At 27.6% G+C, this 22,310-nt stretch overlaps 1 protein-coding gene across 2 annotated transcripts in view; it reads left to right on the forward strand.

Moving 5' to 3' along the window:
- Positions 1–18,434, forward strand: part of LOC107438024 (N(G),N(G)-dimethylarginine dimethylaminohydrolase 1) — a 59,698-nt gene extending 41,264 nt beyond the window's left edge. For both annotated transcript variants that reach the window (XM_087154680.1, XM_071187527.2), the window contains 3 exons: positions 8,523–8,716; positions 15,079–15,201; positions 17,639–18,434. In XM_087154680.1, the coding sequence (XP_087010806.1) occupies positions 8,523–8,716; positions 15,079–15,201; positions 17,639–17,764 (443 nt within the window). In that variant the 3' untranslated portion in view covers positions 17,765–18,434. The remainder of the gene's footprint in view (positions 1–8,522; positions 8,717–15,078; positions 15,202–17,638) is intronic.
- Positions 18,435–22,310: the final 3,876 nt, after the last annotated feature.

Raw genomic sequence — 22,310 nt, forward strand, 5'->3', positions numbered from 1 at the left:
GAAATACTAAAAATAATGGTCACATACTTTTTATATTTATAGTAAAAATTTTCAAACTTTATAGAGCCTCGAGCTTTACAATTCAAAAAACTTAAAAAAATTTTTAAAATTAAGTTAATAAAAGTCACTGAAAGTAGCGATCTTCGATTATTTTAAATATCTTTTATACGCAAAATTACAACATTAATGCATTTGATAATATAATTTAATAATATGCAGGTTATTTGAAATGACCGCTCTGATTATGCATTTTAAGAAATTTTGTTCCAAGTGAACGTGGAAAAGAACACATAGAATTTTAACTAAATGAGGAAAAAATAGAAGAACAATCAAAAACAGACAAATCACTGTTGAGGAAGGCGAGTGTAAAAAGGCATCAAAGCATGTATGATTAACCAATTTTTACCTATTAAATAGCTTTATAAATTAAAAACTATAACATTCACCTGGCAATCAAACAGACCTATTATTATTATTATAAAGATTATTATCAATATATTGTATTAGATATTTTATTAATTCATATACTTGTTTTTTCCAGTTTAAATTTTAATTTACTACACCCACTGAAATAGATTTTTATCGTTATTTTTGACAAGGCTTTTAAAAATTTATATTATGGGTGATCTTTTCATAACATGATGTTTTACATAATAATTACATGTGGTACACATGACAGGCAATTTAAAAAATGTAGATAAAAATTAAATAAGTATTTATTCATTAAACTGAAGCATTTAACTGAAAAATTATCTAACATCAATCATGCCCTTCATGTATTTTTTTTAAAAATCTTAATCTAAGTATGATTATTTTTTATGCATTTCTAATATTATGTACATATTTATTTAATTTTAATAATTTTATTTGCGAATAACTATTTTTAATGCTTATTTATTACTAAAATTTTGCCTTTCATTTTTATTTAATAATTTTATGCATTTTTATTATTTGTGTTATAATTTACATTGTTATTATTTTAAGAACTGTGACTCAAATCTTGAATGGGGATACAGAAATAGTTTTTTATAGGAAAAAAAGTACATATAATTTTTTTCATGCATTCTTGCCTGAAATAATTTGTAAAATGCTAAATTTTTTTATCAGAATATACTTTTTTATATGAAAATAACACAATATAATTAATAAATAAAACTTTTTAAAAAATTGAACTATATATTCAAACATTATAACATGATAAATCATTAATAAATATTTGTAAAAATTACATTTTTTGTTAATACCTGAAAATGCTTTTCTAAAGAATGTTTAAGTCTTTTTTAAATATTAAAAAAAAGAACGCTACTATAAATAATAAAAAAGAAAGCAAATGAATAAGGCGTTTTTTTTTGTATTTCTTATATATCACTTTTATAGATTTTTAAAAAAGATACTTTTAAATCACAAAATGAGTTTTTTTTCTAGTTAAAACAATTAAAGTACAATTTTGTTAATTATTTCTTATCCGTAAATTATGTTTAATACTTTTTCTTTCATTAATAATATTTTTTTTATTATTAAATATTACTATTTATTTTTACATATTTCATTTATTTGTATTGTTTTATCATTTGTATAAAAGTTTTAATTGTATTATTTTAACATCTTGTCACCTTAGTGATATCAGGCTACTAAAGAAGTCACACAGGCATTACTTAAATATTTTGTAAATTTATAAAATTTTTGTTAGAATATATTTTTTTAATACGTAAAATACAATGAATATATGCACAAAAGAATTTAACAATCAACAGAAATTTAAAAAAAGTTAAATAAAATTTTAAATACTGTAATATAAGAAATTATGCATGCATTTTCATAAAAATAATATTTTATAGATGACAATATTGTTTTACCAAAATATGTTTAATATATTTTTGAAGAAAAAATTATAACACGCAATGAATGTAAATCATAAAAGCGGAATTTAAATAACAATTTATGGTAAACATTTTTCAAATTTCTAAAATTTCTGTTAGAATGTATTTATTTTTCTAATTTTCTGTAAAATGCATTAAATGTAAACAATCAACCAAACTTTAAAAAAAAAAGTTAAATAAACATTATAACATGATAAATTATGTATGAATATTCATAAAAATATTTTATAGATAGCTATATTGTTTTACCAAAATATGTTTATTATTTTTTAAAAAAAATAATTTAAAAAATGCAATAATATAAAAAGGAATCAAGGAATTTAAATAACAATTGCAATAAATGAATTCAATTTTTTTTCCTCATATTTCCTTAATTATTTTGAAGAAATACAGTTAAAACACATTCTTAGGTATGAAAGGTCCTTTTTAATCCCCAATCAGTGTAACAAAAAAAATTTTTTTTTTTTTGTACTAAAAAGGATATTAAAAAAAAGAGTGACATTTTTAAAATCCATAAACCTTAACTTTAGCTGTTTATCGAGAGGAAAACTGAAAATCCTCACAATTAACATAACTAAATTAAATTTAAATTAATAATGGAAAAACATTCACTTTAATTCATATGCCCACATAAAAAAACATTGTTCTTTTTTTTTTTTTTTTTTTTTGCTCGCCTGTAAATTTTGAAAATGGATGGTGTCAGTTTGGGAAACAAAATAGCTGAATTATTTATTTAGGTTATCAATTGTTTTTCTGGAATTTATTTGAATCTCATAATTATGTTATGTTTTACACTTTCCTTAGTTTTCAAAGTATCAAATGTTTCTAAGTTATAGATTTAACAATTAAAAACTTATGGAAACATTTATGCTAAAATTATTATTCTGCATTTTTAATACAAAACTATGAATTAAATTTTTACATAATTACAAAATTATTAAGTTTCCTTTTACTAATAATTAACTTAAACAAATGGAAAACTGTTTACTTTCGTCAGAGAGATAATACTATAATGCTTAACTGGGGCTGCTCAGTTGAGACTTGATTTTTACCCTGTTAAAAGAAATAATAAACTAGTATTCTTCAATCATTTTCTTAATCAAAATATTTATATTACAATAATTAACAAGAAAATAATTATTACTCAAATTATTCAAAAAATTATTCACAGCCTCCTGAAAACTTTCAACTTTATTGCAAATATTTTTAATCCTAACCAATTGTGAAAAAACTATATTTTTGAAAATTTTATTGCGCAGATTAGTATTAAAGTTGCGGAAAAAAAAACTTTACATTTAAAAGCTTTTCTTTTATTAAAAACACCAATTTTAATTATTTTATCAACAATATCAATTTTAAAATCTAAATATTCAACATTTAAGCAATTATCATTAGTTTTCTTCAAAACCAAATCTTAAGGATAAATACTATAAATAAAATTATAATTATCACAATTAAACGAAATCAAATCATCAATATATCTAAAAGCATTAAATTCATTATATTCAAGAAATTTGGCTTCAAAAAAATTAAAAAAAGTATTAGCAAAAGCACCAGAAAAGGAATTACCTTGTGGAATTCCAAAAATTTGTTTATTAAAATCTAAACCATTAAAAAGTACTTTCTCAAAAAGATTAAGCATGCATTAATCCAACCAATAAGATTTATCTATTTGCTCATTAAATAAATACTTATCATAAATGCCGTTACAAATTTAAATAATCTTTGCATGTGGAATACTTGTGTACAAATTTTCAAAATCAAAAGTATTAATGCTAGAAATATCATTATTATTAATATAATCCAAAACTTCAACATTACTATTTATAGCAATATTTTTCTCTTTTTTAATTTTAAGTAAAATAATTTTTAGAAAATTAAAAAACTTTTTACTAATATCAGAATTGTAACAATTAGTACCACACGCAATAGACCTAAATTTAACTGGACTTTTATGAAATTTAACAATAGGAAATAAATATGGAAATGTAATCATATTTAACCTAAATTTTAATTTTTTACTAAATGCAATAATTCTTTTTTCAATAACTTTCTTACCTTCTTTTAATTTTAAATAAGTATTATTTGCATTATATTCTCCAATAATCAATTTTTTAAACAAATATTTGCACATAATACAAAAATTATTTGATGCTTTATCAACAACAGTAACAATAAATTTATCTTTAAGAATTTTAATATTCCTAGACAAATCAATAATAGTACCTCTAGGATATGAACTAAAACTGGTATTAAATAAATTAAATTTAACTTTTTCAATTATTTTAGCTTTCCACTCTGAAAAACCCTAAACGGGCCAATGATATTTTCTGGAAATTTTTGCTATAAAAAAATCAAGATCCTTTTTAATGGATAAAATAAAATTTTCATTTTTCATTTGAAATCTTGTCCTAAATTTTGAACCTTTACTTAAAATATTAATTAAATCTTGATCACCAACAATCTCCAATTTTCCCGTAATAATATGTCCATAATCATTATCAATATATTGAGAAAAATCAATTTCATTGCAATAACAATCAAATTTAGAAATACAATTTAAATTTCGACTTAAAAAATTATAAGTACATGCCTTTTTTCTAAGTGTAGAAGAATATTTATAAGCAGCTGAAACCTTAATTTGCTTTAAAGGAAAAAAATTCCGAAAGACCATGTATAACCTGTGGCAACTTAGCAATTTCAAATTTTTAATCATGAAAATTAATCGTACAAAAAACCCTTTCAACGTTAGAAACCTTATTAAAGAGCAGATCAGTTTTACTAGCACCAAGTTTTGATTTAATCAAATCCAAAACAATAAATTTAATAAGTTCAGTATCAAATTTAATCTTAGAACCAAAATTAATAAGGAAATTTTTAAGAACTTTATTTTTAAGACCAAAAATATCTTTCCTAATAATAAAAATATTATTCAAATTAACAAGTAAGTTACAAATATTCGAAAAATCATCAAAATCAATAACTTTACCATTACCTTTTCCACTACACTAGGAAAATAAAAAACTTTAAATTTTCATAAATGCAATAATCTTCAGTATTAACAATACCTTCCCCATTAAACCTACTATTTAATTCATATAGAAAAAGAGTTTTAAGACAACTAATGTAAATGTTTTCTAAATCAAGTCTTTTATCTAAATTTTCCATAAAATCTAAAATAAAAAGAGTAACATGATCAAATTCATGAAATTGATAATGCAAAATTTCATAATCTGTAGAACAATTACTATTATTAAAATTTTTAATTTATTATAATTTTAAATTTGGGCAGCAAAATTAACTGCCCTATTTTTCTTTGAACTTTTTACACTTGCAAAACTATCTATTGTAACATCAAAAGAATCCCAGTGTTTCAAAGGGTAACTGGCACACGTTAAATCTGTTGGGTCACTGAGTCCTCCATGTTCCCATAACAAATCAATACGTGATTGGTACTGATTTAGGAGTTCCCCTGTCTTTTGGATTGGGTTCAAAATTACAAGCTACGGAGTTGAACAGTGCCGTTGAACTGTAAACTCGTCGAGTTGTAGCCGTAAACTCCTCAAATTTTGATCGGCTGTTCAATGATGGTTATAAAATAAGAAATCCATTCAGCGATTGTTGCAAGTCGCTATATTTAGTGATTCTATGTAATTAATCCCGTTTTAATATGCCCACTAACTTCCATCATTCCATGATGGAAGTTGATGATGGTGTATTGGGAATTCCTGTTGGTTCTTAGGAATATACCATTAAAACAATTTGACTTTTTCATAGTAGACCATCATAAATCAGTCTGAATTCCTACATTGGAATGATAGTTGTACATGATCGTTCCAACATTTGATTTCTAAGTCAGTATAATGGTAATTCGTGATGGTTCATAATGGTACAACAATGCATTTTCATAATGGTTGAATAATAATTCTTAGTGGTTCAGCTGGAAAATACTGTCAAAAAAATTTTTTTTTTTCATGTTAGCCCATTATAAATCAGTCCAAATTCCTACATTGGGGTAATGGTGGCTCATAATCGTTCCAACAATTGATTTTTAGAAAACTATGATAGAAATTTCTGATGGTTCAACATGAACAAACCGTTAAGGCAAGTTGCTATTCTTATGAGACATTGAAAAAAATTGGGTAATATGACAACCAAAGCCGACGTCTTCAGGGGGTACCAGCTTCGGAAGTCATAAAAGCAAAACCTTTTCTATTGAGAAAGCAAGACAAAAGTCTAAAATTGCTTTCTCTGTTCCCCAAAGGTTTTGCCAAAGTCCAGGAAAAAAATATAAAATACAGAAGAATAAAAACAAGACAAATACAGAACGATAGTATGAACAAAAGGTTACCTGAAATAAAAATCCAATAACTAGATAGCACAACTGACTGCAGGACACAACTAAAATAAAATAAACATGAAAAGAATGCTCCCTATCCTGCACAGTTTAAAGAAAAAAGGACAGAAGTTAAGTAAGTAGTGACATCATTAATAGAGAAGCTTGACCGAGGAAACTTAATCAAAACTTGGATTTTGCTTAATCAAATAAAAAAACTAATAATTCTTAATCATTTTCTTAATTTTAAAACCAATACAGTCAAACCAATACAGTATAGTGAACCTTCAAGGGACCGAAATTTCAGTTCACTATAACCAGGAGTTCACTATATCCGTTACGCACTAATGGTTCCCAAACTTCTCCCTTTTATTACATTATATTCATATAAATGACTGAAAAATATTACATAGTAGCAAAAAATTTGTTATTTTTCATCACTCTTCGTCTTGCGTACAAATAAAAATTAGTAATCTTTAGCTGATGAGCAATCCTCTACATCAGATATGGAAATACTTCTCGACTCTCAGATAATATTTCCTGAATTTCTGTTATTCTGTTTTTTAAACCTGTCTAACCTGTCATTCGAGCACATAAAAGTAGTTTCTACAGATGGTTTTAAAAATCGGTATATGTATTTATTTTGAAGTAGAAATTTCAAAATTATTACAAAGAAAATGGGGGGGGGGGGGGGAATCAGTCGAAGACAGAAAAAAGTTCATTATATCCAATTTCCTCACTTTTTTGGTTCACTATATCCACTAAAAATAACATTATACGTGTATAGCAAGGTACGGGACCGAGCATTTTGTTCACTATATCCGGGAGTTCACTATGTTTGACTGTATTACAAAAATTAAGAGGAAAACCACTATTTTCTAAATTTATTACAAAATTACTAGCTGCCTCTTGAAAACTTAAAACATTTTTACAAATTTTATTAATTCTAAGCAATTGAGAAAAAAATAAATTTTTGAAAAATTTACTGCACAAATTAGTATAAAATTACAGAAAAAAATAATTTTAAAATTAAAAACTATTATTTTATCATAAACCCCAATTTTAATTTGTTTATCAACAATATCAATTTTAAAATCTAAATATTCAACACTTGAGCAATTATCATTAGTTTTGTTCAAAACCAATTCTTTAGGATTAGGATCCTAAAGAATTGGTTTAGAAGTTAGGATTAAGATCCTAAAGAATTGGTTTTGAAGTTCGGATTAAAATCCTAAAGAATTGGTTTTGAAGAAAACTAATGATAATTGCTTAAGTATTGAATATTTAGATTTTAAAGTTGATATTGCTCATAAGCAAATTTAAATTGGGGTTTATGATTAAAGAATAACTTTTAATTTTAAAATTATTTTTTTCTGTAATTTTAATACTAATTTGTGCAGTAAAATGTTCAAAAATTTAGTTTTTTCTGAATTGTTTAGAATTAAGAAAATTTGTAATAATGTTTTAAGTTTTCAAGAGGCTGCTAGTAATTTTTTTAAAAATTTAGAAAATAATGATTTTTTTTCTAATTTTTGTAATCTTGGTTTTAAAATTAGGAAATTGATTGAGAATTATTAGTTTTTTCATTTGATTAAGCAAAATCCAAGTCTTGATTAAGTTTCCTCGGCCAAGCTTTTCTATTAATGATGTCACTACTTACTTAACTTCTGTCCTTTTTTCTTTAAACTGCACAGGATAGGGGGCATTCTTTTCATGTTTATTTTATTTTAGTTGTGTCTTGCACTCAGTTGTGTTATCTAGTTATTGGATTTTTATTTCAGGTAACCTTTCGTTCGTACTATTCTTTTGTATTTGTCTAGTTTTTATTCTTCTGTATTTTATATTCTTTTCCTGGACTTTGGCAAAACCTTTGGGATACAGAGAAAGCAATTGTAGACTTTTGTCTTGCTTTCTCGATAGAAAAGGTTTTGTTTTTATGACTTTCGAAGCTGGTACCCCCTGAAGACGTCAGCTTTGGTTGTCGCATTACCCATTTTTTTTCATTGTCTCATTTGTTTAATTCCTTTAGGATTCACTGCTGCTAAGCGCTTTTTTTTCCATTTGATGTATTATTATTTTTAATTGCTTTATGTTGGACCATCATAAATCAGTCCGAATTCCTACCTTGGGGTGATGATTACTTATGTTGTTTACCACCTAAAAATATAAAATAATATAATTCATAATAGAATTATTGATGGTCAACATCAAGATTATGTTGGTGTATCCATGGAAAACCGTCAAAAATTTTAACTAAGAAGAACTAATGCCATTAATTTTTTATAAGTAACAAAATATTTGCTTAGGAAAGGAATTTTTTGTTGGCTTGTCAAGAAGGACTAATGATGCTGGGGCTAGAGCTGTAGCTGATGCTTTTCCTGAATACCCTGTAACTCCTGTGAAAGTCCCTGGGACAAACCATCTCAAGTCACTATTATCTATTGCAGGACCAGACATTATACTTGTATCTGCAAGTGACGAAGCTCAAAGTGTGCTTAAGGTGATTTTTTAAATTTTTATTCACTTGAAAAATATATGTATACAACATCAACATGTATCCAAAAATTTTGAATAAAATTTAATCTAAAATAATTTTAGAAAGCAAAATGATAGTTGACAGACAGTTTAAAGCAGTGACTCTCAACCACTGCCGCAACACTTTTGTGTGCTGTCAAATTCTTAAAGCTTGCTGCCAAATTTTAGAAATGATGTAGTAAAAATTATAATGTTTTTTTTTTTTTATTGTGAGTAAACTTAAAATTAAGGAAAACAATATATAAATACTTTTTTATAATTTTTCCATGCTTTAACAGCGTAAATATATTTGTCGGCGATAGTCTTGTCTCTGACAATCTTAAAATGTTAAAATAAGTAGGAAATTTAATTACTATTGAAATTATTTATTAACAAAAGAAAGCAAGTGAATATTAACTTCCGAAAGGAAATAAAAGCCAACAGTTAAAATGAGCTTGCAATTAATAATTATAAAAACAAATTAACAAAGGATTACTTACAAAAGAAAACAAGCTAACAGTTAATAATTAACAAAAAAGCAAGCTAGCAAGAAATCACAAACAATAACAATAAATGTAAAGAATTTAACAATTAATAACTATAAAAAACGAGCTAACAATTAATAACTAGCAAAAAAATAGCAGTTAATACCTAATAAATAACAAAACAAAAGAACTATTAAGCAATATGAGAGAAAGAAGGCAAAATACGAACTGCGCAAGTTGAAAGAACGTGTTTTTGTAAACGTGTTTTAGTAGTACATATTTTATTTTACATTCAAAATTATTATCATAAACTATTTAAGACAGTGTATTGTAAGATAAGTAAGCAACTTTTAAACTTATTTTTTTCTTTGTGTGTTGTCAAATTTCAAAATTGTTAGAAGTGTGCTGCAACAAAAAAAAAAAAGGTTGAGAATCACTGCTCTAAACAAATGTGGGTAAGGTGTTCTAGGTCAGCAATTTCAACTTGTTTGAGTGCAACTTCATCTGGGCAAAATACAGCGAGTCCGAATCATCATGAACAATTAATCATAGGTCTGATTCTTAGAAAAAAATATTGAGGAACAGAATCTTCTCACTTATACAGAATAACATGAGACAGAATTTCTTCTCACTTAGACAAAATAATATATGACAGAATTTCTTCTCACTTAGACAATATAATGTATGACAGAATCTCATTTTAACGAAATGTTAGATTGTTGAAAATATCATTTGCTATAATTGCTATAGCATTTCATCATCATCTTCATAGTTGGCCAGACAGCCCAATGTATTTCAATCCCTTCCTCTGAAGATTTCTCCATTACGACTTCCCACATATTTTTGATCTCCCAATTCTTTTCATTAATTGCACGAAAATCAGTCTCCGCTCAGGGTTCCCGCGGTCCTTGAATTCATCCAATACTGCCGGCAGCCCTTTTTATAAAACACCCGCGGATCTTTCGTGTTCTTTCTGTTTTGTTCCCGAGCTCTCTCACATGGTTTTTGGAGCCACCGTTTCTAGCCGGGCCTAGCATCACGGGACAAGTTTACTGTTGTGAAGTTTAATGTTTTTTTGGCCATAACAAAAATTATAAAACATTTTCTTAAGACCTACCAGAGTGATGCACCTCTTTTACCATTTTTCTCTGAAGATACACTTAATACAAGCAAGCAGTTAGTTGACTTTTTTAACGTTTATTAAAAAAAAAACATGGAAAATTTTTCAAATGTTGCAAAGCTCTGCAAGTTTGATTTTTCCGATGAAGTAAATTTCAATCTAGTGAATGAGATAATATTAGGATTTGTTGGGGATAGTTGTGTTAAGCAGCTTTTGAAAAGAAACAGCTCTCTAAAGATGTGTTTAATGTCCGTGTTGAAGTTTACTGTTAATCTTTAAACAGTCGGCATAGAGTCCAGAAGTTTTGTGACAAAACTTCTGGAAAAGCTCTTGAGTAAATGTCCAATTAATTATTGCTTAGTAAGGAATGTGTCCTGTTTCAATCCAAGAAAAATGGCACTTCAGCCTGAGACTTGTCATAAGTCTTTAAAAAAACTTGATGAACTTGAATGAAAAAAAAGTTGTTGTGGATAAAGAATGTGATGAAGTAATTTTTCAATACGTACAAGCATTTTATTGAAACCATTGTGACTTGCAGTAAGTCTTCTTTTCAAAATTTTTCTACAGAGAATGATAGAGTAGACACCTTTTTCCATAGTTTTATCAATCAGAACAAGAAGGCTTATGATAAATTATGGAATACTATGAAAGTGCTTTTTACTCTTTCACATGGAAAAGCATCCATTGAAAGAGATTTCTCCTTCAATAAAAAAAATTGAAGTTGAGAATATGATACAAGAACCATATGATTCTCAAAGAATCATATGATTCTCAAAGAATCATTAAAGATGCTATAAGATGTTACGGAAACATTCTCAATGTACCCATTACTGATGATATGAGAATATCAGTGTCTATGGCTCGTCAAAGGTATTTAAGTAGTCCGGAGGAAAAACGCAACAATGAGAAAAATGAAGAAAAACAGAAGAAAAGAAAGGCTATTGTAGAAGAGGTGGATTTTTTGCAATCTAAGAGGGCTTACTTAGAAACTGATGTTTCCCAAATGTAGAAGAAATCTGAAAACCTGACCGAAGAAGCTGAGAGAAAGGAAAACATTGATTTATTCATCAGATCAAATTCTATTAAAAAAGCTACTAACGAAAAAATCGAGCTAAAAGAAATCGATAGCAAACTAACTGAAGTAACAAAAACATTTAACAAATGTGATTAATTTTTGTTAGCATTGCAATCAATGGGTCATTCAAAAAGGTTGGACATTTTAAGTTTCAATTTAATTTCTCTATTTTTTACGGAGTAATTATGTAAGTTTTTATGACTAAAAAAATGTTTCATGGCTAAATACTTTGTTTTGTGGGAGAATCAGAATATTATTAAGTAAAGTTAGTTTCACGACCAACTATTTTAGATGACTGTTGTACTGGATGACATTTGTTTTGTAAACATTTTTGTTAAAGTGCAATGTTTTATTATATCATTAAAGTGCAATGTTTTTATTATATCATTAGAGTGCAATGTCAAATTCAAGTGCAATGTTTATTACTTTATCTCAGATTGAAGTGAAATATTTTCATCAATTAAGAATTTTTGTTAATAAAATCATATTGTATTATTTTGTTTGCTTCTTATCTCTTAAGAGACAACACCAAATATTTCCATTATATTGCTTCCTTTCATTACTTTATAAAATAAGTAAGCTATATATGGTTCATGAATATGTTCCTTCTAATTTTTATTTTCAGAAAGAATTTTTACTGCATAACATTCAGAGAAGTTTGTGTAAATTATGGATGAATTAATTTTATAATTTCAGAAGTTATGTTTAATAGAGGAGAGGTGGGGGTTATGTAATAGTCATGGAATATGGAATACCTACAATTTAGCTTTGTCTCTCTCGTGCAGCCATCACGTGGAAATAACCAGGATTAAAGAAATCCCCTCTTCACCATTAACACCTCATTACCATTAGTTATAGATTGTGCTGAAAATGATTTTGTGAATTAATATTTAAAACCAGTAGTTTTTAAAAAAATATTAATAGTAGTCCATAATATATATACTCTCTTCTATATTTATAGGCAAAGCATTTAGGTATTATATTTGAAATTAATTATTGCCACAACAAGCATTGTTGCTTCTAGTAAAATAGAGGAGAATAATTTTTAAAATTGGTCTTGGATTAAGGTCCTTGAATTTAAATCTCATCACAGAGTGGAAACCCTGCCGCTGAATCAGCCCATCTCAACCGCGCCGTTCCCACTTTCTTGTTCTAGTGGGTCTAAGAAGCAATATCTTTTACTATACACGAACTCAATAAATTTTTTGACATCCTACCACAAGTTTTATATGAATTATGACTTCTAGTCCCCCCTTTTTCTCAATAAATCACTTTCTTTATTCAAAAAGTTTTAATGCAAAAATCCAGATTTATAGTTTTGTATTCTGAAATTTGGGGGAGGAATTTTTTTTTTTAACTGAAAAAAATTACTTTTGTGAACACTTAATCACACATTTTGATATTTGTTTCACATATTGTCATGCATATTTGAATTAATGGATGACGCTTTCTACAATAGGGAGCGCTGCAAGCTTTTGACTGCTTATACTTCCGGGTTACTGTTTTTGTTGTGTTTTGAAGCCATTTGTCATACAACGTTATCATTGTGTTTTAAGACTCTCTTGAGTAGTATTTCTTGAACACATGTATTTGTTACCTGATTTATTATTTGTGTTTAAAAGAACTAACCCACATCCATCTTGATTTTAACTAAATTTTCGCTTCAAACTCACCAAAATTACTTTATTTCTTATGAAATACAGCAGACTTGAGCTCATAAATTATATAATTTATTTCTTTTATTTAAAACAAAATTATTTGTTTGAAAATCTTGCCTAACAGAATTAAGCTGTTGTAAGCAGTTGTATACTTTCTAACCAGAAGTAGAGCAGGCTAAGAGCTCAAAATTGTTGTTTATAGAAAATACCATCCATAAAGTGTAAGGTGACTGTGGTTATTTTTTTACATTACATATCACATTATCTTAAATTTTATTCACGTTATATGGCAAAACATTTATAACTTGTCATAGTGCTCGTTTATAATGTATTGAAATTCATTCTCACGTTTGGATTGAAACTTTCTTGTCATCAAAGCATGCATCTGCTTAGATTATCCAGATTTTTTATTCAGCAATTATTTTTATTTCTACTGTATCATGTCCAAAAATTTTAAGTCATTTTTATATTAGTTTGATCACTTTTAAATGTCTGTTTGTTTTTATTGATAACAGAAATATTTTAGAAACAGAGATATTTTAAAAAGAAAGAAGTTGTGATCAAAGCTCTAAATACAGTTGATCAAACACTTGCACCAAGAAAAGACACCCATATAATTTGGTTCTTTCCTTGTTCTGAAAAAAAAAAAGAAAATAGTTTGGTTTAACTTAACATACAATGCCCCCCCCCCACCCACATAACCTGGATGGAAAATTATGCTTCCTATATACAAGGAATTTTTTTCCAGATTTAAGTGGCAACCCTGACTATTTCAAAATGTCCGAAAGAATTTTTATTATCTCTTTAAAAGAGAATCCCTCTTAGAGATTTAAGAAATTTTTATTCAATTAAAATAAACATCCCTTTGCACTTTAATTAATGCAAATAAAGTTTTGTCTTGAAAGCCTGTATTAATGAAAGACGGGTGTTTGTATTCTGGGTTTTTCATATCATCCCTCCAGGTCTAGGAACTAGGAGCAGGACATGTGATCTTTTCCCCAGAATTCCTCATTTCTCAAGATCTGATTCGTGGACTTCTGTAAATCAAAACTTATAATCTGACGAAATTTTCACCTCAATCTTAAAATTGAAAGTAAGAATTATGTTCTGCAATCCAAAATTTAAATTTTTAAACCTTCGCTGAATCGCATTACTGAGCCGTACCCTTGACTCTTCTGCAATTTTGAAATTTTTTTAAGTTTGGCGGATTTTCAACGTTTTTTATATTTGAAACTATGCTGGAATCTGCTGATATAGGTATTAATATTCACGCCATTTTAATATCAAGCACCATTTCGTATTTTTCTGATTTTAAAGTTTCTCATGAATCATTCACATGATTTAAAAATCATGTATCGCAATTCACATTCATGTGATTTATAAATCCAGTATTTCAATTTGTATTTACCCATTTTAGAAATCAATATCGTGATTCATTTTCACTCAAGTTTAAAATCCAATGTCGCTATTCATAGTCTATAAATCTTGCAAGGTGACTTGTATTTGCGTAATTCAAAAAATCCAATTTTTTATTTTTGCATTCTTAAATCCAATATCCCAATTTATATTCACTTGATTTTAAAATCCAATATCGCAATTCTTGTAAAAACTAATTATTATTATTGATTACTATAAAAGTGTGTTATTCTTTACTGGTAGGTAATTTAATTATAAATCTTGGTTCAAAAAACTATACTAAATATGAATAGTATATAAATTGATATCTTGTTATGGAGTTTTTGCACATAAAATTTTCAGGGATTTGCACTTTGTGTCACAATCGCCCATGGAAAGACCATCAACATATGTATTTTATTAAGTGTAATTGATATAATTTTTGGTGTTGTAATGAGAATTGTGTGAAAATAAGACATACAATGGTTTTTACTATTTTAGCAACATTCTAATTTTCTAATCTTAAAGTTACCATTGCTCTAATTTTTGATCTTAATATTCCTTGTTATATTAAATATATATATATACTTATTATATATATAACTTGTTTAATAGCGTATGGCTCAAGAAGCTACCTATAGATACCAAACAGTTACTGTTCCTGATCCTGAAGCAGCTAACTGCTTATTTGTTAATGGGACTCTAATTCACAGATCTGAATTCCCAAACAGCATTCAGGTATGTATTTTTCTTGTAATAATCATATGATTAAAAGTATGCATCCACATGTGTTGTAGATAGGACTGGGTGATCTATGCAATCATCTGATGTTTGGATTCTCTATTGTGATTTACTGAGATGTGTAGAATATTTCCCAATGTATCGTTGACGTCGTGCCTACACTTGTGATGTTGAGCATTATTCCCAATAGTAAACCACTGTCTACGTGCTTGTGCGTAGAGCATTTTCCTCAGTTCAGTGTGCAGTGATATCTCTGGCGATGATCGTTAACTTTCCCCGTCTTTTTTACATCAATTTGCTGACATGATCCGAATGCGATTGAGAATCGATGCATTGTTGAATCTCTTAGTTATGGAGAGGTTTTCTTTTAATTGTATTTGTGCATATCCTGCTGATTTTTTAAAAATCAATCCAGCCATTTAATGTTTTTTAACTGCTATTTTGCAGGCATCTGTGTCATTAAATGTTGAGAAATAATTATTAAAAATTCAATGTTTATTTTAAAAAAATTCTAACTTCTAACTTACGCAGTACTAAATATAAAACATAAAAGTACCGAAACATCGCAATGCCAAAATCTTATCATGGCCCAGTCCTAGCAAGGATATTATCAGTATAGTGAGCTTTTCAATGTGAGCAAATACACTTATTAATGTTAAAATAACAATAAAAACGATGTGCAGAACAGTGATGTCATTGATAACAGTAAATGTTTTAATTGTTAGCTTTTAAAAAAAGGGGGAATAAGGGACTGTTGTAAATAAGTAGCCAACAAAAATCACATCCATTTGAAGTATACAGTAGTATTCCTGTTAAAAAAGAGAAGAATTAAAAAATAATGATAATTAAAAATTCAATGAAAAAAATCAATATTTTTTTACCTTTTAAAAATAAAAAGGTAGCTTAGCTGGTGGTTACCCACTAATATTTGCTTCAATAACATAGAATCTTAAGATTAGTGGAAGAAAATAGGGTGGAATAATGTTCACTTTCTATATCGATATCAGATATAAAAAAAATAATATCCCCTCGAGCCTTGACTTTCGCTGCACTTAAGGAAAGTGTTTTTTAATGCAGACAGCTCTGGTTAATTATCCTTGCCATTGGAATGAGAATTCTGTTAATGTACAGAATGCCAAAGAAAGGACCACCCTGAATAATTTTGGATCTAATGATCAGATCTTTACCTTCTTAGACTCATTCTTAATGATTTAAATATGCTAATTAAATGTGACCTTAAATATGATAATTAATAAGTGCAGACGATATTTTAAGTTATAAAAATCAGACACAAAAACGTACTTTCTTTGAATAAATAAAATTTTTTTTTACCAATTGGGATTTCTGACACCCAAATTATGGTCCCATATCTTGGCTCGGAGAGCAATCCAAAGCTTAGACCCCTTAAGATGAAATTTGCATTTTGCGTATTTTGCCATATGTCCAGAACTTTTTAAACAAAAATTTTTTTCATACAATTATGAAACTCGTTTATCCAAAGATAATTCCATGCAAAAAAATAAATTGTAGGAAATATTTATCATTTTCTATTTTATTCAATAATAGTCTTAAAAAGTTTTTAATTGTAAGGTACACAATTTTTTATATTGTTACAAGAAATGTAATTTTACATTGAAAAATAAAAATTATGAGCAAAATGGATCGAATAGTTTCTGAGAAAACAAATTTTAACTATTTGACTTTTTGAAATTTAATTTCTCATTAACCATTCACACGATTTTGCTCAAATTTTGTATTTTGCCAAGAAAAATTACTTTCTTCAAAATGAGTAAAAAATAGTATTTACAATTCAAAATTTTTTCAACTATCATTGAATAAAATAATAAAAATGAATAAATATGTACTAAAAATTATTTTTTGCCCTGAATTATCTTTGAATAAATGAATGTTATAATTGTGTGCAAAAATTACATTTTTGTAAATATTTATCATTTATTATTGTTTTATTAAATAATAGTTGCAAAAATTTTAAATTGAAAAGGTATATAATTTTTTGCATAATTTTAAAGTATGTAATTTTACATAGCGAAATGCTAAATTTGAGCGAAATCTGTCTAATAGTTTCCGAGAAATCAAAATTTCAAGAAGTTGTATATTAAAAATTTGATTTCATTAGAACTATTTTTTTTTGGCCCACTGTACATAAAATTTGGGAGTATTAAGAAAATTGTCATTAATAATAATAATAACTTAAATTATCATTCGATCAATCAAGCAATTGCTCTTTTAGGTGTTTGAAGACAACTTTCAAATTTTTACATTCTAATGCTTTATTTTGAAATCAAGAAAATTATTAATATTAATTAACAATAATAATAATTATAATATTTAAAAATTATATTAATAATAATGAATAATAGTTATAATAATAATTAAAATTATCATTTGATCAATCAAGCAATTGCTCTTTTAGGTGATTGAAGACAAAATTGAGTTCAACAAAGTTGCTATGCCCTTATCTGAACTTTCAAAAGCAAGAGGAAATTTGAGTAGTTGTTGCATCTTTATAAAAAAATCAAAATATATTAAACAACTTTGAATAGTACATTGTTACCTGTTAATGCCTTAAAAGTGGTGAACAATTTTATTGTATTAATATATAGTTTAACATTGCTTTTTACTGTGCCTGAAAATAGTGATATTTATATGTATGTTGTTTAAATGTAGATAATTCGATGAATCATTTTGTAGGTTATTTCATAAGGCATAAATCAATGTGATCAAGTTAATTTTTCTGTGACATTTCACAGTTGCCACTCCATAGGGAAAACCTGGAAAATACTGTGAATCACCTAAAGTGAGAGGAAAAACGCAGGGAATTTTGATTTTTCTTTACAAACTATGAAAACACAGAGAATTTTGTTTTTTATTTTTGTCTTTTATTAAATGGTGACGACTCAATGCGTAATCTATAGGGTATATTTAATGATATTCCAACTATACTAAACTATTTCATTTACTGTATTATTTAAGTATGTTCAGCTATTCCTTTTTTTTCTCTAAGTTTTTCTAGCAATTAAAGCTAATATGTCCTCACACAGCCCAATATAACTCACTCAAGAGCACAGTAATTGTGTTTCCTCTTAATATATTATGTATAATATGCACAGGGGAAGTGCAGGGAATTTTTTTTTCTCCAAATTTGATTGGCAATCTTGTTTCAATAAAGAATGTAAATTGTAAAGTTAATAAACTGTTTGTGAATTCAATGTAGATATATTATTAGTGAAATTTATTTTGAAAAAGATCCAAAATATATCTCGCAAAATGCTTTCAATAAGTGTATGCAAGATACAATTATGCAATATTTTAGTTTTAAAATTCATCCACCTTTTAGATCTTAAGAGCTTATACTAACAAGTTTAAAGAAGCAAGGTGGTATTGACACCAGGGTTGGGGTTTTGGATGTTCTAGACTGGTTTTGGATAGGAAACCTGGGTTCTACTGTCTAAAAGTGTCCAAAATCTTGAACATTGGTAAAAGGTAAAAATTGTATGTGTGTAACCATTGTACACATAATACTTACATAGATTAATAAATATTTTATACCTTTCATATACAATTTACTTTAACTTATTAAAGGAAAATAATGTAATATAATATGAAAAGATTAATAACTTTAAAGCTGCACAATTCATTGGATAACAAAAGTGAATACCTTATCCTTTAAATATTAACTAAACCTTAAATATGCTTTTATACTGATAAATTATGTTTGTGCATAAGGATAAATGATGCAATAATTAAAATAATGGTAAACTTTTTAATAAAACAAATTCATTTTGTTTCTTGTTCAAAAATTAACCTTCTATTTCTCTCAATATTTTTTTTTAAAATTGTGATATAATTTGAATAAAAGGATTTCGGGCAGGACGGTTTAAACCATGGATTAATCCATTCTGTCTTAAACCTTATCCACTCTAAATGACACTGCAAAATAATTTTATTTTGTTTGTCTTTAAAGGCATGGGCAGATCGTGAATTTAAGGGGCCCTGGGCTGAAACTACTTAGAGGCCCTAATAGCCATTTTGTCAAAAAAAAAAAAAAAAAAAAAAAAACGGTTTTCTATAGTGAAATAGATAAGTATATGGAAAAAAATAGAACAATAAAATAATTTTATTTATTTATTTTTATTTGTGTATACAAACAGCAACTGTGCAACATTATTGCAAAAGAAATTGACAGGTTATGTGTAGTTATGTTATATAAATTATAAAGCAACCTTACTGCATTTTTGTGTTGCAAATTCCTTTATTTGCTCATCACATTGTAAGTTCATCACTCATTCACTAAATGCTCGTCTGGATAATAATCAACAATATTACGTACACTTTCCAGATCTATGTTTTCCATATTTTTGTCTTGCAAATCCATTAAAAATTTGAATATCTTGCTATACATCTCATGAACTTGGCTCCTTTTATTTAAATCCATAATCAGCTTATCCAACGCATAGTTTAGCGTGCCTCTTTTAAATTTTTTTGCGCCGTATGCTGAGAATTTATCTGTAGACTTATCTGAAAATTTTGGAGTAATGCTTCTCTTGTTTATGTCATTGTAGTCTATTCCCACATTAGTACTTAATTATTTAGCTTTCTCTTCGCATTCCTTCAGTTTCTGATCTGATTGGTGCCTTATGTTGTTCACGAAGTCTTTTAATGACACAATTAACTTGTTGCCTTCACAAATATCTAAACCAGGGCTCTGTATTTTTTTATTAACTAAATTAAATCTCCTAAAAATTTCTTCATTCATAAGATTGTCCTCTACAATTATCCAGTAGTAGTCCATTTGTTTCTAAAACGTCTTGTAGAATATTAAATAAATGTAAGCCAGTATGACTACCAATTTTAATGAAGGATATACATTATCCATACACTTTTCCCTGAAAACAGTATCGTAATACAATAGCAAGTTGATCATTGTGAGATAGATCTGGAGTGGAATCCATCACAATTGAATAATACTTTGTGTCGCCGTTATTTATTTGAGTTATAGTTTGTTTAATTATCTGTCGGCCCATAATCTCAATTATTTCCTCATATACTGTTTTTGATAAGTACGATATTATCGGTTTTGGTCCCAGCTCTCGTTGTTCAATGTGTTCACGAATGAATGGATCGAACTCTGCCAATAGCTCCAGAGGATCCATAAAATTACCATTATGTGGAGAACCAAATACTTCCTCGGAACCTCTAAATGCTAAGCCCCTTATACTTAAAAATTTGACCACTGCAATAACCCGTTTTAGGACATTGTGATAATATTCTGTTTCTTTTCTTAATTGCTTCTGAAGCTGCTTGTCTAAAACAGATCTATTTTCCTTTCGTGTCAACCACACTAACATTGATTTCTTATATTCATTAGAATTTTCATGATTTTCTAAACAAGTTCCTATTTGTTTCCAATCAGAAAATCCGGTTATGTATTGAGAAGAGATTTTAGAAAAAAGTTTGCAAGTCAAACAAAAAACAGTACCAATCCTGATTGAATAACATAACCAAGATCTTTCCAGTGATTGACCATTTTTCATTTTCTTAATAAAATACCTATTTAAAAATGTTCTGTTTTGTTCCTTGTATTTCTTTATTGAAGCTGAATATATATTTTTCGGATCTTTATTTCGAAAATCTGACATTTGAAAGTCTGAAGTTCATGTGAGAGGATGTCATTAATAAAATCATTATTTAATAATTCTGACCACAGGCCCACGTTGTCATATTTTTCAAACTCAATCTTAATATTCTCTAAATTTCTTTGTGCCTCGGTATTACCTTCCTCTTGCTGAACACCACTATAGTTTTCAGTGGGATCAGAGGGTTGGTGGTAGTCAAGACTTTGTACATTTTCATCACTTGTATTTTTTTCCCTGGTGTTGTGATTTTCTGCTCCTTTCAAATAGATTCTCTTCGGATAAGATCACTTCCTTTTCGCTTGCTAATAAATTTATAGCTATTTTGTTCTCTGTTTAATGTTCTAATTTGAAAAAAGTTTCAATTTGTGCACATCTCTTTCTTTCTTTTCCTCGATCTAGCTGTAATTTCCGTTTCTCAGCTTCACTTTCATATTTTCTACCAGACATATTGTAAAATAGGACTGATATTTTTCTGAAAATAAACAATGAACTTGATAATTTTCTGGTAATAAACAGGGAACGAGATAATCGATGTAATATAACGAGATAATCGACGTAATATTTTTCTTCACATCGCATTCTTTGTAATGAGTGCAGTAATTCACAAATTATCACTAAAATCGATTAAAAAGTTCATTTAGTATTGAAAAAATACATTAAAAGCAAAGAAAAGCATTATTTATAATTCTTTTTACTTACCAACTAAGAACAGAAAATCTTTTCTTATACTGATTGCGTACTTTCAATTATAAGTAAAATAAGAAAAGTCCTGTCTTTATAACTTTTATCTTATCATTTATAAACTAAACAAGTTTGTCACTTTGACGATGAGAACAGAAGTGCGGGAAAAAAAAATTACGTTGGGCGTTAGTGGCGCGGCAGGAAGTCCCCCGTAATATAGGCGCGAAAAAATACACTGACCAAAGACAAGCGACGGGGAATTCCCCGTTCAGTTCGATAAACGTGCACGTGCATAAGTTGATTGTATCCACGGGGCACTGGGCTGCAGCCCATGAAGCCCTTAAGTAGATCTGCCCCTGTTTAAAGGGCTTTAAAAATACTTCAGGAAAATTGCACAAATGTAGAATCATCAAAGTCCACTTTTAAAATTTAAATTGCTTAAAAGTTATATAATTTTTTTTAAATATTATTCTAAAAACTTATTTTAAAAGCTTTTTTTTCCTTCCTTTCACCTTATAGTGTTTGATGCTATGGCTCTTTTATTGCTTGTTTAGATAAACTGTATAAAAATGATGGTATGCAAATTATAGAATTTTCTTAGCAACAATTTTACCTTGGCCCCAATTGGGCTCAACATCAGCTCAATATAGGTCCTATAGTAACATCATGTTGCAGTTCCCAGGTTTTGACTCAATGCTGCCCTAAATGCTCAAATCTTTGAGCAGAATAAACCTCACAATCACAAAGTATGTGTCATAATGTCTCTTC

This window comes from Parasteatoda tepidariorum, chromosome 11, assembly GCF_982258835.1.
Source record: "Parasteatoda tepidariorum strain Cologne lab strain chromosome 11, Ptep-v5.0, whole genome shotgun sequence".
NCBI classification, from domain to species: Eukaryota; Metazoa; Arthropoda; class Arachnida; order Araneae; family Theridiidae; genus Parasteatoda; species Parasteatoda tepidariorum.